Source organism: Xiphias gladius, chromosome 10, assembly GCF_016859285.1.
Source record: "Xiphias gladius isolate SHS-SW01 ecotype Sanya breed wild chromosome 10, ASM1685928v1, whole genome shotgun sequence".
NCBI classification, from domain to species: Eukaryota; Metazoa; Chordata; class Actinopteri; order Istiophoriformes; family Xiphiidae; genus Xiphias; species Xiphias gladius.
In genome coordinates, this window is record NC_053409.1 from 3814225 (window position 1) to 3830208 (window position 15984).

Sequence of the window (15984 nt, forward strand, 5' to 3'; positions counted from 1 at the left end):
GCTGATGTTTTGAATTTTAACTGTGCATGAAGCTGTTAGCATATAGCTACAAGGGTAGGCTACAAAAGAGTGTGAGCCTTGAGTTGTGGCCACATATAATGGAAAATGAATTTTTGTCATGTTGACTGTGCAGGCTGCAATTTTTTTGAAGTCAGTACAATTGTTTGCTGTGACAACATCCACCATCCATATGTGTAGTTTGTGTCTGTGTATGTGGAACAACTTAGAAAGAGTAAGACTTAAAAATGTATCTAAAATTCTGTATATTCATGAAATGGAGTCCTAATTAAAAATACAATCTACACTAGAAAGGTTTTTATCTTATCTTTACTGTCAGTTTTATCATCATTTTAATCTCTTACTGATGGCACAAAAAGGAGTTTAGGGGGTGTGATTTACAGTGAGATGATTTTGTCCACTCTGTCACACATGTGTGACATTACATATTTGAAAGTGACAGCAGTACTCACGGTCATTGCACTGTGTGCCAGTGTAGGAGGTCATGGAGCAGTCACAAGTGTAGTTCTCCCACTGCTGGATACAAATACCCATGTTGGCACAGGAGTCCTCCTGACAGGTGGTGCTAGGACCTGTGGAAGTCCAGCCATCCCCACAACCACACCCAGACAAAAACAGAGACACACGCATACACAAAGATCTGGGTGTAATACTAAAATCACTGGGGTTTAACCATAATCAGTAAATGACTAACTGAACTTTGAGCCTACTTTAAAGAGACACTGGTTTGATTTAGAACTCTTATAACACTTGTTTCACCCATACCAACCACCTCTTGAAAGACTCTTTAAAAGACTTCATATGAAAATCTAAATAAAACATAATTTTACCAATAGTGCTTTAGCTAGAAAATTATTGTCTTCACTCCTGTTTTGAATGTGGAATGACCTACTGGCTGTGAAGTTATCATGGATTTTCCAAAATGGTTTTCATCCACATGGATAAATGTGTTTAAGAGCTACAGCTTGTTTGTTCCATCTTCCTCAGAAAACATATTTTCTCACTTGTTGCTGGTGGTCTCCAACAGGTTGGTTATAAGAGATAGCCACCTGTTAAGACACTACAACAGTTAAATAGGGATTATTAAATTTTCATTAGTGTGAAGTGCCAGTATCACAAAACCTCCTTTTTCTTTTCCTCCCATCATTCTTTTGTCATTTCTAAACAAAATGGAGCTTCACACTGGATTTGTATTTTCTCTTACTTTGTATTTTTTGACAAGAAAACACCAAGGCAAATTTCTTGTGTGCTAAAAAAACTACTTGGCAATAAGCCTGTTTCTGATTCTGAACAAGCAATAGAGTGACAGAGCAGGTTTTTCCAGTGCAGAAAGAATCTGTATTGTTGTAGAGTAATTTGTATGTGGAATTCTTAATCTAAATCTTAAAATACTATCACATCATCTGTTTGTTTAATTATCAATGAGAATGAGAAAAATGTACCACAGAGAGGAAGTATGGTGGAAAGTTGAAGTATAACTACACTAACCCACAGAGTTCCTCCGTCAAATCTTTCAACTTTCCCCTTTTAACTTGGATCTTGACTCTATTCCCTCAACGTGTCATTTTTAAACATTTCTCAATATACAGTATGGATGTATCTTTACTGAACTCTGTACTTATCGTGTTCCAAACCTATTCATGGTGATTACATGAATATTCTCTTCACAGACACATTTTTAGACTTTTTAGACTTTTAGAGTCTCAAATATAATCTAAAGCTCTCAAATTTGCGATATGAATCTGACTCTGTCAAGTCTCTGAAATTCTGAAACTCTGAAATTAGACTGGTCCTCTCTTTACACACTTTATGCAGTTACTTGTGAGCTTGACAGGGAGACATATGGAAGGACTGAGACAAAACAAGTCTATTTAATCATATTTAGGCTAAAATTTCACAGTGTGAAATATACTGTAGAGTCAGTATGGACAGCAGAAATTTCATAATGCCAAAGGAGTGAATATGAACTTTATGTTCATTATTGTTGACATTTTATAACTTTTTTTCCACTGTGGAGATAGTCAATTCTGGAATCCACACTGTTGTGGTCTTTGAAGGACAAAAATACATAAGAGATTTCTTCAGTCCACTATGTTGCCAGATTATTATATTGATAGTTGAATGATATTTGAATGTTGCCAGGTTATTATATAGATACTTGAATACTTGAATGATACAAAAATACATAAGAGATTTCTTCAGTCCACTATGTTGCCAGATTATTATATTGATATTTGAATGATATTTGAATGTTGCCAGGTTATTATATAGATACTTGAATACTTGAATGATACATTTTTCTCAGACTCAACCATCCAAATTTCAACTGTGGTTTTATGAAACTTCCAAACAGGAAATTCATTTTCCTATTATATCTGCTTACACATTAATGTACATAAATCTGGACAAATAGCAGACCGACACATAACTTATCTAACTAAAATCAAGTAAGTGGGGACTTACCTGGTGAAATGATGCAAGCTGCTTTGTTAAAGACCAAGAGCTGTTCAAGACCAAGTGAACTGATGATGAGTTGGAGGAGGGAATGGAGTTTTTTTTACTTTTTTAATGACTTACAATACAGGAATATCCTGCCGTGGCAACCCCTTCTATTTCTGATTGATTGATCCAATGATCTGGTTCAGGATTTAATGTAAGGATGTAAGAACAGTGAAATGCTTCCTTTTGCCGAAATTGTTTTGATAAATGTTTTCCAGCATTGCTTTATCGCCATCTAGTGATGGTACAGTGTATTGCCACAACCTTAGTTGCCAACTCAATAATCATTAATGGGCTTTGATAAGGTCTCACTGGCTGAAAAAACACAAATCAATTCTATGTGATGAAAGCTTGTAATGAAATGCAGGCAGTACATGGCAATACAATTTAAATGACTAATAAATGATCATGATACATTGGCAAAAAAATAAATAAAGAAATAAAGAAAAGCAAGAGGAAAAGAAAAGAAACCATAGAGGAACACATAAAAATGAGACATTAGAATGCCATGGACAAGACCAACAAACCGTGACCATTTTATTTTGAAAAATAGATTAATCAACCATTACTCTCTTGCAGTACATACAGTACAGTGAAAAACATTGTTACCAACCCCATTCAGATTGTCACAACAAGGAGGACATACAGTACGCATTATTTTCTGCTTTGATTAAAATGAAATATCAGCTACCACATTAATTTGTCTATTTGTCTAACTTGGGGCTCTATAGGTTCATGTTAAAACAAAAACAAACAAACAAAAAAAATAACGGTATACTCAATGTCCAACTGAATGATATGGCAGACATAAGAAGAAAACAGCTACACAGAAAATGACTTCCATGCAGACAAGAACAGGTTTGTGGAAGCTGGCCCAGAACCCTAAGAGGATGACAAAAATGACCAAAAAAAGAATACACGACTTGCACTGGAAGATGGAAACAACAGTGACATTTGCTTGCTCGTGCAAAATGTTTCATCAGCAAATTTTGATGTAGCTACATAGTATGCATGAACAACTGGAAAGTAACACAAAAGAAATGAAAACCTTTGGCAAGATTTGCTTTGTGAAGAACTGTATGGTCCGGAGTCCAGGTATGGCCTGAGACAGATTTCGAATGCTGCTGTGATGTCATGGCCAGCCGTAAAACTGCACATCTAAATTCACAGACTTTAAGGCTTTAAGGTATTTATATTTTATTTTTTCTTAATACACCTGTAATTACCCCTGTAATTTACCCCCCAACCCCCTAACCCAAGCAGTGATTGTTTAGCATAGTTTAGCAATTGTAACTAACCACAGCTTTAAACCTATAGTAGTAACCCTGTGTCACGTGCAAGGCCAAATTGAGTGTCATGTGTGTGTGACAGTTTTGCTTCTATTTTAATTAATAGTGCAATTAGCATATTATTACCTAGCTACATTATTTTGTGGGATTGAAAGGTTATGTTAGAAAAGTCGGTTCGGTTGAGGATGACCCATCCACTGCATGTAAGATGGTATTAACACCCATCCCGAATGGTATTATATCACAGTTTAGGTTAATGTTAGCAGCTCTGTCCTGCTTTGTGTTGGGCTTGAGGACATTTACCTGAGACGACTTTGCCAAATTTATAGATTAGTCCTCATCCTCAAATCCTTTTATTATGTAAAAGTGAAACATATTGCCTGAAAATACTTGACACATAAAAGTAACTTGTAATTTCTCCCTATTGTAAACATCTGAAGATTCAAAATTCAAAAATTTCATTTGTTAGATGTTTAAGAACTTGTTATGTTACAAAAAAAAGTCTAGTCTCGCATTTTTCTTATAATACAGCACTTACATACAGGATTACTAACCTACCATTAACTGGTGATGATGCACATGTGAATTTCTTAAAATCTGCCCATGACAGCTGTCATTTCCGTAAAATCAACAATTTCTGACTAAAAATTAGAAGCTATTTATGTCTACTTCTGTCTAAAGTCAAGGATCCATTATTTCAAAAATTACTACAAGTGTAGGGACATCTACCACTGATATCACTGTAATGTAATGTAACAATATATGTGTAGTGCTAGAATTGAAAGCTTGACAAGCATAGCATCAATAGATAAGGATGAGAGGGCCTAGTGGAGAGCCATTTAGATATGTTATAGATCTTAAAATTTTGCTGTAGTGTAAAATCTTGCTCTAAATGTGAATATATCTCTGTATAATCAAGAGAATACATTTACACCTGCACCAGCCACTTGTTAGAGGCTGTGTAGTACCTTCTTTGATGATAATATAATTTAAGAGTCTAAACATTCACAAAATTTTGAAAAAACAAACTTTACAAAACATAAGAGATAAAAATGAAGCACCTGGCAGTACTTTATGTTACTACACTGGCAAAATCTGCTCTATTGGTGATTGTGACGGCACTTTCAGTGAGCGACCAATGTGGCCAATAGCATGTGATGGTGTAAGTGAGAAGGTATTTAATATTTGGCCTGATTCTAACAGTGGGTAAGTGAAGCAACAAGTACAGTTAATAGGATGGAGGGACTTCCGTATGGATGCAGGGCTGTGGAGCTACTGTTTGCATTGAGCAGGAAGAAAGGGCTGCTGGTGCTGGAGTTGAAGTTTGTATTGTAGTAGTTTAATTCGGGCTTGGATTTGAGGGATGGTGTACCTTCGCATCCACGCTCAATCTGCCCGCTGCGAAACAAGGCGTCATTGAGGAGATCTGGCAGGCGACCGTTGAGGTCCACTGATGCCAAACAGCCCTGGAAGCCTTCTCTGGAAGCCACTAGTTTAGGCAGGTTACCATACATTCCTGGACCCAGTCCAGCGATGAACAGGTCACCTGGGGGGTAGAAAACATGGAGACAGTGAAGAAGGATCCTATCTTAATATGTCTATGTTATAAATTCTTTCTGTAAGATGTCTGTAAGACATTGACATATATCTTTCTGTATATATCAATGTCTTACAGATCTGTGCCATTTTTAAATAATGCAACAGAAGAGCAAGGTGTAATAACAGTAGGAAGTAGTATGTGATAATCATGATGAAATAGGCAAGACTATAAGGGAAGGGCCAGAAACTTCAGCTGAACTGATCTTTCGAATCCAAGCAGATACATACAATCTAATTCTGAGCAGAAAAAAGCAGTTTTTATGCATGTATTAAAATAACCCAACAAAAATCTATGTGATTATGTGTACAGTGCAAAAAATAAATTAGACTGGAGTTCTGCTTCAATAAGAAGGTTTCAGGTATTTTGATAAATTACATTGTACTGGGTAGTATCATACTAACGGATCTACCTAAAGTTCTCTCTAACCTAAACAACAAGAGGAAAAGTTGCACATCGAAAAATGTGGTGGAACATTGGATCAACCCTGTCTCCTAGAAATGACATTTATATACAACATAGTTACTGGCTGGATTAGGCTCAGAGTGAATGTTTTCTTTGAATGAATGAAGTGCTACATTTTTTAATGGCAGTGGAGGCAGAGAGTCACACAAGAGACTGGGGTTCGCATCCATAGTCCCATCTGATGTCAGGCCTAAGTAACAAAAGCACTTTGGTTAGGGTTAAGAAAGATTGTGTTTTTTGTTAAATGTAAGTAAACGTGTCTGAAATAACTGTTTTTTTCTTTATTAAACCAGACCATGATCTTTCCCTTACCTTAAGCAAGTGCTGTGAGTGCCTAAACATAACCATTAAAAAATTTAACAATGCCATAGTCAATACAAGTGGATATTGTACTGCAATATTGGATATTTGGACAGAAAACAAATACATTGTCTGTGAACCTTTTACTGATATGTTCAGTATCAAAACATTTGTAACTTGCCAATACATAAATTAACAACATATCCTCATTCCATTAATAGAAAACATAAAAACTGGTCACAATTATGTCTCCTACAAAACACAGCTGTTTTTGCAGTTTAGTTGTATATAAATGTAATGTCTAGGGAGACAGGGTTGGTTCGAGAGAGGCAGCAGCATACTCAACATCTAAAAAAATCCCCAATCTTGCTAATTATAAAGTAAATCCCTTTAATCAGTGAGTAATATTTCAGTCCAACAGGCTGTTCTCATACTCAAACCAAGAGAAAGTCTGGAGTTTGAAGCTCAGATGATTTGACATAAGATGGATGACTTAAATAATATAGTAATATATTAACATTATAATAATATAAATAATATTGTGGGAAGACTGACCTTAACCTTGGTAAAATGTAAAAAGAATTGCAGAAAAAATTGAAAAATGATGCTGAAACTCATTGCATTTTTTGTTAGTAGATTAACAAATTAAACCAATGAAAACTGAACAAAAATGGAGATATAAACTTAGAACAGGTTTAATGTCCTTTGGATACCTTTCAGGTCCAGGTTCTTGGCCCCATTGATACTCTGACTAGTGGCTGTAGCGTCTACTTTCAGCGTGTGGGTGTTACTATTGTCTCGGGTGATGGCCACATTGTGCCACTGGTTGTCATTCAGTGCCCTTTCGCTCTTGCCCTTGATGAGGTTAGGCCCATTTCCAAGGTCAAAAACATAGTGGATATATCTGCAACAGAGAATTTATTGAGTGTTAGAGAATGCTTAAGAAATCTTTAGCATTATGCCTTTAGGGCTAGTCTTTAAGATGTTCACAAACTCGCAGCCCTGAATCAGAAAGTGAGTGAATTTTGATGACTTTAACACACTTGCTGAGAATTATGTAAAGTATCATCAAGTCACTGCAGACAAAATGTACAACTCTAGCCAATCTCTGATGGATTTCTACCGATTTGTCAATTCTCTGAAATTTCCTGCCGTCCAACATTCAAAAGATCTCTCAAACTTTCTCTCAAAACACATCTTAAATGACAGTAGAACTAAAATTAATCTTATTATATTATATATAATAACAATAATAATAATAATAATTAGGGATTTATTTTCATGACAGTGCAAAGACCAGCACAAGCAGTGTAATGACAACTTGGTATTTTCCTGTCCCACTTTTTTTCCTATTTTTGTGTCCAGCACACCACATATGGGACAAAGGTGGGAGGAGAGGTACAAACATGGGTTTATTTCATGTATTTTGGTAAAAACTGGATTGAGTCGTTGCCCTAAACCAGGTCGAACCACGATTTATTCTGTAGACAAGCGCAAACATAAAGGAGATGTGCAGCACTTGTGGATTTATGCCAAAAAATGCAATTAACCACTTTACTCTTCAGTCACTTAAAACATTTAGATTGGCATAATACTAGATATATGATTAAAAACTTAACCATTTATTTATTAGCTTAAACCAGTTTTCATCTTCTCCTTCCCTGCAGCCAAATAAAGGCATTAGAGCAAATATGTTGATAAGCCAAGTCTGTTTGGCTTGCTTAAACCATATTCAAATAGAATAACTGTTGCAACATATCCACATACACTCACTGAGCACTTTATTAGGAACACCGTACTAACATGAGGTAGGGCTTCCTTTTGTTCTCAAAACAGCCTCTATTTTTCATGGCATGGATTTCACAAAAACTTGGAAACATTCCTTTAAGATTCTGGTCCATGTTGACATGATTGCATCACATCATTTCTGCAGATTTGTCAGCTGCACATTCATACTGCAAATCTCCCTTTCTACTACATCCCAAAGGTGTTCTATTGGATTCAGATCTAGTGATTGGAGCCCAATTAAGTACACTGAACTTCTTTTGCTTTGTGACATGTAACATTATCATGCTGGAAGTGGCCATTAGAAGATGGGTAAATTTTGGCCCTGGGATTCAGATGGTCCTGCAACAATGATTGTTATCAAGTGGCCCAAAGTGGCCCAAGAAAACATACACTACACCATTACACCACCACCACCATTCTGGACTGTTGCAGGTTGGTTTCATGGATTCATACTGTTGATGCCAAACTCTGACCCTACCATCTTTGTGGCTCAGAAGAAATCCAGATTCATCAGACCAGGCTAGGTTTTTCCAGTTGTAACTGTCCAGTTTTGGTGCCCACTGCAGCCTCAGATTTCTGTTCTTGGCTTACAGGACTGGAACCCAATGTGGTCTTCTGCCGTTGTAGCCCATCTGCCTCAAGGTTTGACGTGTTGTGCATTATGAGATTCTTTTCTTTTCACCACAGTTATAAAGAGTGGTTATCCGAGTTAGGAAAGCCTTTCTGTCAGCTTGAACCTCTCTCATCAACAAGGCATTTTTCTGCCCACAGAACTGCTACTCACTGGATGTTTTTTGTTTTGGCAATATTTGGTCTGGCACCAACAATCATGCCATGGTCAAAGTCACTGAGATCAAATTTTTTCGACTCTGATGTTTGATGTGAACATTAACTGAAGCTCCTAACCTGTATCTGCGTGATTTTATGCATTGCACTGCTGCTACATGATTGGTTAATTGGATAATTGCACGAATATGAAAGTGTACAGGTGTTTGTAATAAAGTGCTCAGTGAATGTATGTTTCTGCACACAAACTGTTCATTTGTTCTTTTTGAACTCATTGACTAAATACATTCCCCGGATACATGTGGAGATCCTAGGGATGCACTAATTTTGCCTCTGCACGCAATTTTGTCTCTGTACACCATCATGAGGGATTTTAAATGAAGCAATCAAGATGTGATTGAAGCATAGACTTTCAGCTTTGATTCAAGCGGGTTTTAAAAAATATTGCATTAACCATTTACGGACATTTTTATCCATAGTCCCTCATTTTCAGAGACTCAAAAGTAATTGGACAATTGACAGTTGATCAGTTTCATGGCCAGGTGTGGCCTGTTCCTTTGGTATTTCATGAAGAATTAAACAGGTAAAAGGTCTGGAGTTGATTCCAAGGGTTGAATTTGCATTTGGTAGTTGTTCATGGTTGTTGAAGTGGATGATCGCAGAATTCTTTCCTTGGTGAAGAAAAACCCTTCAGAAAATCTAGCCAGAACACTCTTGAGGAGGTACAAGTATCATTGTCAATGTCTACAATCAAGATATGCCTTCATTATTGTAAATACAGAGGGTTTACCACAAGGTGCAAACCACTGGTGACACTCAAGAACAGAAAGGCCAGATTAGACTTTGCCAGGAAATATCTAAAAAAGCCTGCCCAGTTCTGGAACAAGATTCTTTGGACAGATGAAACCAAGATTAACTTGTACCAGAATGATGGGAAGAGAAGAGTATGGAGAAGGAAAGGAACGGCTCATGATCCAAAGCATACCACATCATCTGTCAAACATGGTAGAGGCAGTGTTATGGCATGGGCATGTATCGTTGCCAATGGAACTGGGTCACTGGTGTTTTTTGATGATGTGACTGCTGATAGAAGTAGCAGGATGAATTCTGAAGTGTATAGGGCTATACTATCTGCTCAGATTCAGCCAAATACTGCACAACTGATAGGACGGTGCTTCACAGTACAGATGGATAATGACCCAAAACATACCATGAAAGCAGCCCCAGCGCTTCTCAAGGCAAAGAAATGAAATATTCTTCAATGGCCAAGTCATTGACCTGACCTCAACCCAATTGAGCATGCTTTCACTTACTGAAGACAGAGGTGAAGGCAGAAACACCCACAAACAAGCAGCAACTGAGGGCAGCTGCAGTAAAGACCTGGCAAAGCATCTCAAGGGAGGAAACTCAGAATTAGGTGATGTCCATTGGTTCCAGACTTCAGGCAGTCATTGACTGCAAAGGATTTTCATCCAAGTATTAAAAATAAACCTAATGAATTATTAATCCTTTATAATTGTTTGCCCAATTACTTTGGACGTAATTGTATACTGTGACAAATAAATTTTGTTGTAACCTACAAGAGTCAGAAACTGCCTATAACAGTTATCATGTTGAACTCACTCTTTGTGCACAAGACCTAGTAATGGTCACTGTGATATCCACTGTTAAAATAGAGCAGCATAAAACATCTGAGGAACTCAAAATAACTCAAACCGGCAATAACTTTTTTTTTTGGCCACATGGGGACAGCAGAAACAAGTTGCAAACACAACACTGGCATATGATCACCATTTAAGTTGATATGGTGAACACTTGCTTATTTACTCATCCAGCAGTTAGAGAGCCACATTATCATTCATTTGGAGTTGCGTCTGTCCATCTGATGAATGTAAGTCCAATATTCACTCTCTTCTAACCTTCTGTTTTTGTTTTTTCTGTTGTTTGGTGCCTGTTATGGCTGAAAAATATGCTATAGGAGCACTGAGAGTGAAGCAAAAGAGTAAAATTGTGGGCTGTATAGCTGAACTGAAACTTGCTACAAAGCTCTGTAAAGGTGAGGGGAGCCACAGATTCAGTGATAATTCTCTCTAGGTTCATCACTAAAAGCGACCCCTTTCACACTGTCATATTGTTTTCACATTTTCACTTGATACATTGTTAATATAAAAATACTGGTGATAGCCACTTTAAGTTGGTAAACAAATAATGTTACTACTAAACCTTTGAGTTTTTTCAGCATGCAAAAGCTTAACAAGTATCCTTTCTAAACTTACCCTTTAACCAGTTCTACAGCAATAAAATCATTGCCATCTCCAGAGTTGAAAAGTATGAAGCCATCTGGGGAGGTGGTCTTGAACTGGAAGAACAGGTGCATGGATGTGTAGGCCTGTAGGGTGGCCAGGCTCAGGTAGCTGCTCTTGGATTTGAAGGTGACAGGGTCAGCAATAATGGAACGAATCCCAAAGCGGGCATTAAGCTCACAATAATCGATGTCACCATTCTTGCACAGGTCAATGTAGAGCATGCCGTTGAATCTGAGGAAAAAAAAAGGAACAGTCATTGGAATTGCTGTATAAATTAAAAGTAAGGTCCTACTCGTTCTTCAAAGTTTGGAAAAAAAGATGTCTGTCACGGATAATTGAAAGTAACAACATTTTTTGCTAAGGGAGACCCTTATCTAAATGAATTTCCAGTTAATGCAATGCTTGCATCTTGACAAATACAGCTAAGTCAGTGATTTTTTTGTCATTTTGTCTTGTGCTTGTGTCCACAAGACAAAATGTAAATCCGATGTTAACTGTGCACTCTGGTTTGGTCTCCACTAAATCCTGAGAAAAATATAGCTCTTTAGCTGCTATCACATTCTTTACCAGCTAATCACTAAATTTGTCTGAGCACTGAGACTGAACCAAATAGTAAATGTGTTTTAAAACCAAAATATTACCTAAAAGAGGAAAAAGAATTCTGTACAGCTACAGAATTTTGGTGATAATTCTTTGTGGATTTGTTCGCTTGTCATCTGATTCATTACTAATATCCAAATGATTATGTCTGAAACTTTAAAACAATATAAATTTAAAAAGTAAAGAAAAAGCAAGCTTTCGGAGTACCTAAGGCTCTGCAGATGACCAATGAAGCTGGACGGGATGTTAGATATAAATCGGCGCTCTGTCATGATGCCTGTTTCAATGTTGTGGAACTCCAGACGAGTGTGGTCGCCCACCATTTGGCCTGAAGACGGGGAGGGTGGAGGGGATGGGTTGAAAAGAAAGACAAAAAAACGAAAAGAAAAGAGAACACTGTCTGACACTAACACAAAAGGGCTGATTTAAGGAGAAAATTACATTAACAGTATTAGATGGATTCAAACTGTCACTAATGGTTCCATATTGTATCTACATGCTATCTTTGTAGCTCAATTACATTCTGATACTATCAGTCTCTATGGCAACCCACTACAGCATGTTGTAATACTGACAAGGTAACACTAAGAACACTTCTTCAAGCATGAACCGATTTGATGCAGGTAAGTACCTTCTGCTACATCATCGTCAACTGTTAGCTTGTAGGTTTTGCCACGACGCACCACACGCACCGTATGCCATTCATTATCATTGAGCTTTTGCCCGGCATACAGGGTCTCCGGTCCCTTGCCTGAGAACAATGGTCAATCACAAAGTTAAAGACATCCTCAGCCTAAAACCAAACCTTTGTTTTCCCAGCAGTCAGCCTGGAATCATTGGCAGAAATTTTACATGCAGCTTGATAGTTTTTCAAACTAGTTTTCAAACTAGTTCTTATACCTCTGGGAAACAAAGGTTTGGTTCAGTCAATGAAATACACAGTGAAAATATACAAAATTCTTGACATCTCTGACACATGTTATCCCCATAAAATACATCTCACCCATATATTGCAGAGTCATGGCTCTTAAATAGTTTGAACAGAAAAGGGCAACTACAGTAGTAAAAATTGCTTTTACTCATCATTGGCTTCTAGAAATCTTTTCCATCATTACTTCCCTTCCTTCTCTCTTTTCTTTTCTTTTTTCTGACCATGTTATGTAGGCCAAAAACATCACCCATAAGTGGAACCACATCAGACACCTGTCCAATTTAAAATGTTATTGGCCTTTTTGTAATGTTTTCTCATCTTAGGAGAGGTTTGCTGACAGGAATACATGTAGTACATATGATGTATGCAAAATCAGACACATTTATGTACATAAAAAATAAAATACATAAAGATTGCTTTATGTATTGAAGAACCCTGGGGTGAGATACTAACAAGTCCTCCAAACTAAATGACCAAGTTTTTTTTTTTTCAGTGTCTTCCAAAACCCATATATGCTTTTTTCAGCTGCAGTTGAAGGCTGAGATGTTCCCACACGTCGATATGAGTGTTTTCCAATCCAACGCCTCTATTGGCAGGAGGACAAGCACACAATCATGACTTTTCACATCTGGCAAAATTTGGTTGAGTTTAGGCACAAAAACTACTTTTTTAAGATTAGGAAACAATCATGGTCATGGTAAAAAATAAACCAATGTTGACCGTTGGTGTGAGACCAGATGCAACAGGAGTTCTTGGTGCTGGAGTCAGAGTCAAATTTGGACAGTGTTGACAGATTTGAAGAATCAACATCAATATGTTTGGCTCACTTGGTGTTTGACCAGTGGTGTTGTTAGGGCCAATCATACAGATCTTCAGCACGGATCAGCTTGAGCCTAGCCCCAAAGGTTTTTGGTGCACAACCACAGGGAGCTCATCAAAATCACAGAACACCTTTCATGTATGTTTTTTTTTGCCCCTTTCACTTTGCTCTACAATTTGACATCTATTAACATACCTTATTCAAATATCTCTCAAATATAACCATTGACAAAATTTAAGCAGAGTCTGTAATGGGTTACATTAGTCTAATGCGTGAATCTTACCAATAATGTCTTTCACTGGTCATTGAATGTAATCCAGGTTTTGCAGAAACAGCAATACTGATTTTCTATTTGTTGCTCACAACTGTGTGGTATTCTTTCCTTTGACTTTATGGAATACCTGTAGGCATCACACAGCCTCAGGAATGTTATGTGTCTCATTGCACATGGAACAGCATTGTTAACTTCACTAATTATTTAAATCTCTTGACTTTCTTACAAGAATGTTAGTTCTGTATATCTGACAGGTAACATAGTGTTTTACATACAGATTCTATATTTATCCAGTCCAAACATTTGAAATAAAGTAGCTGTTCTCAGGATGACCCCTGAGCTCCATCAGAGCTGTTGGGCCATTTTTACTTCCAGCAGCTAGAAGTCCAAACTATGGTTGATAAAATCTTCACAATCGGTGCGTCTTCCTGGTTCATTTAGAGTGTCAGTCAATTAAATTAATAAAAAAAAATCCTATTTAGTCTGTCAGTATCTCCCCATTGAGATAATTTTCTTGTTGTTGTCAACACAGAACATTTATCATCCAAATGATTGTGGATGGCTGTGAGCAACCAAATACTGATGTTTATTTCCCTGTATCTAACACAGTGACATTTAAGATCTACGGTAATCTAGGATTTGGGATCTTTATTATTCCTTTCCCCTCTTTCTTTGTTTCAGTGTAACATATACTGCATCTTACTTAAGAAGTCTTCACTGCAATATGGCCTCAGAAGCACAAAGCTCAGGCTGGTTCTCAACAGTCTAAGTGCCCTTGTCCTTTCTGTGTATGAGAGCTCATATTATAAACAGAACTGTCCATCAATCACATGATCTCTTCTACTCCAGATCCATTAGGCTGCATCAACTTGCAAGTATATTTTTCTGGAGGTTAAAAGACTCTAATTTACTCTTATATGCTTACTGGGGGTTTCAGCCTCTTGATCTGTAATGATTTATTATGTATTTTTTACATTAAAATAACAGATGTAAAGGCAAAGATCTCTGTGGCCCCATCATGAGTAAAAGCAATCCATAGGGATTTGTGAAAGCCTGACAACTACTACGCAACTTTGACAACTTTAGAATGTAAAAGAAGCAGCCTGAATTGTAGTTGCAAACAGAAATCACTGAATCTTCATTCCTAAATTTGTAATGTGTAGAATGTAACCTGACATGAATATTCCTAACAATACAGAACAATCCTGCATATTCTTTGGAATAAATTGGATTCCAATTTTGATAATCAGTCTCCTTTAACAATACTATGATTTTTCATTTGAGAGTCTGATTCAAAAATATTTAGTAGTCTAAAATGCTGAGATTTTTCAATTTTTTGTTTTGGATCTGTCTTTGGGTTGGTCATTAACATGCATGTTGCTAAAGATTAAAAATCAAAACGACTGTAGTTTGTGACATTTTAAAATTGTAACTTTCTGATAGAGAAAATGTAATGATTGAAAAAGTCACTAGATGAAAGTGTTAAATCTCTTAAACTATTAGGTTAGATTAGATATTAGATTTAACAATTGATGCACTGGAGGTCTAGGGTTAATGATATAGTGAATTTAGCTTTAACTGTTAAATTTGGATATCGACAGCTCAGTCAAACTGATATTTCATATAAATTTATTGAGTTGTCAAATGCAACTGTCCAGACAGGAATATATGATCCAGACAATTACGTTCTATACGGGTTCATTTCGGTGCTGATAAAAAACAATGTGAAACATTCCTTTAATTTCTTTCATAATGTGCCCTTATTATGCCGTTTCCCTCTGTTGGGACTATATCAGCATCATCGTCAGGGTGCTGCTGTTGCATCAGTTTTGGGTATTGGTGAATTTCAGCCGTGTTGGTGAAGTTACCAACAAAGTTTTACAGCTGGGCTAATCAAATACTCCATACTCTTACGCTGAAGTAGATGTTTTGGTCTAATGGAATGTGGGTTTTGAAGCTTGGATTCAGGACACGTACTGTCTCATGCACTACTTATTATTGGTGTGTTATCATGGAATTTACTTATTATTCATTATTCATTATTATTTATGGTCATTATTATTCATTCTTTATAATTAACATTAACAGATGGAAAGAATTATGTTAGACATCCATATTAGAAAAAGGGTAAGGGGGTTCTGCGCTGGGCTAGTACTAAAATCATCAATAGACTATTAAAATTAAGAGTCTCAGAAAATAGAGAAAAGTGGTTGATTTAGATGTTCAGATATGTCTAATAATTAAAGAAAGTCACCACTCAATCCATTTGACTGAGGCTATTTCTGTTGGTTCCTGTTGAATTAGGGGTACT

The 15984-nt window shown here is 36.8% G+C and overlaps 1 protein-coding gene across 1 annotated transcript in view; it reads right to left on the minus strand.

Annotated features, from left to right (window-relative positions):
• nrxn3a (neurexin 3a) overlaps window positions 1-15984 on the minus strand; it is a 241614-nt gene that overhangs the window by 61444 nt on the left and 164186 nt on the right. Inside the window, exons 14-19 of the mRNA XM_040137140.1 lie at window positions 12280-12399; window positions 11856-11976; window positions 11019-11279; window positions 6882-7072; window positions 5179-5352; window positions 471-590 (exon numbers count right to left, since the gene is read on the minus strand). Of these exons, the coding sequence (XP_039993074.1) occupies window positions 471-590; window positions 5179-5352; window positions 6882-7072; window positions 11019-11279; window positions 11856-11976; window positions 12280-12399 (987 nt within the window). The remainder of the gene's footprint in view (window positions 1-470; window positions 591-5178; window positions 5353-6881; window positions 7073-11018; window positions 11280-11855; window positions 11977-12279; window positions 12400-15984) is intronic.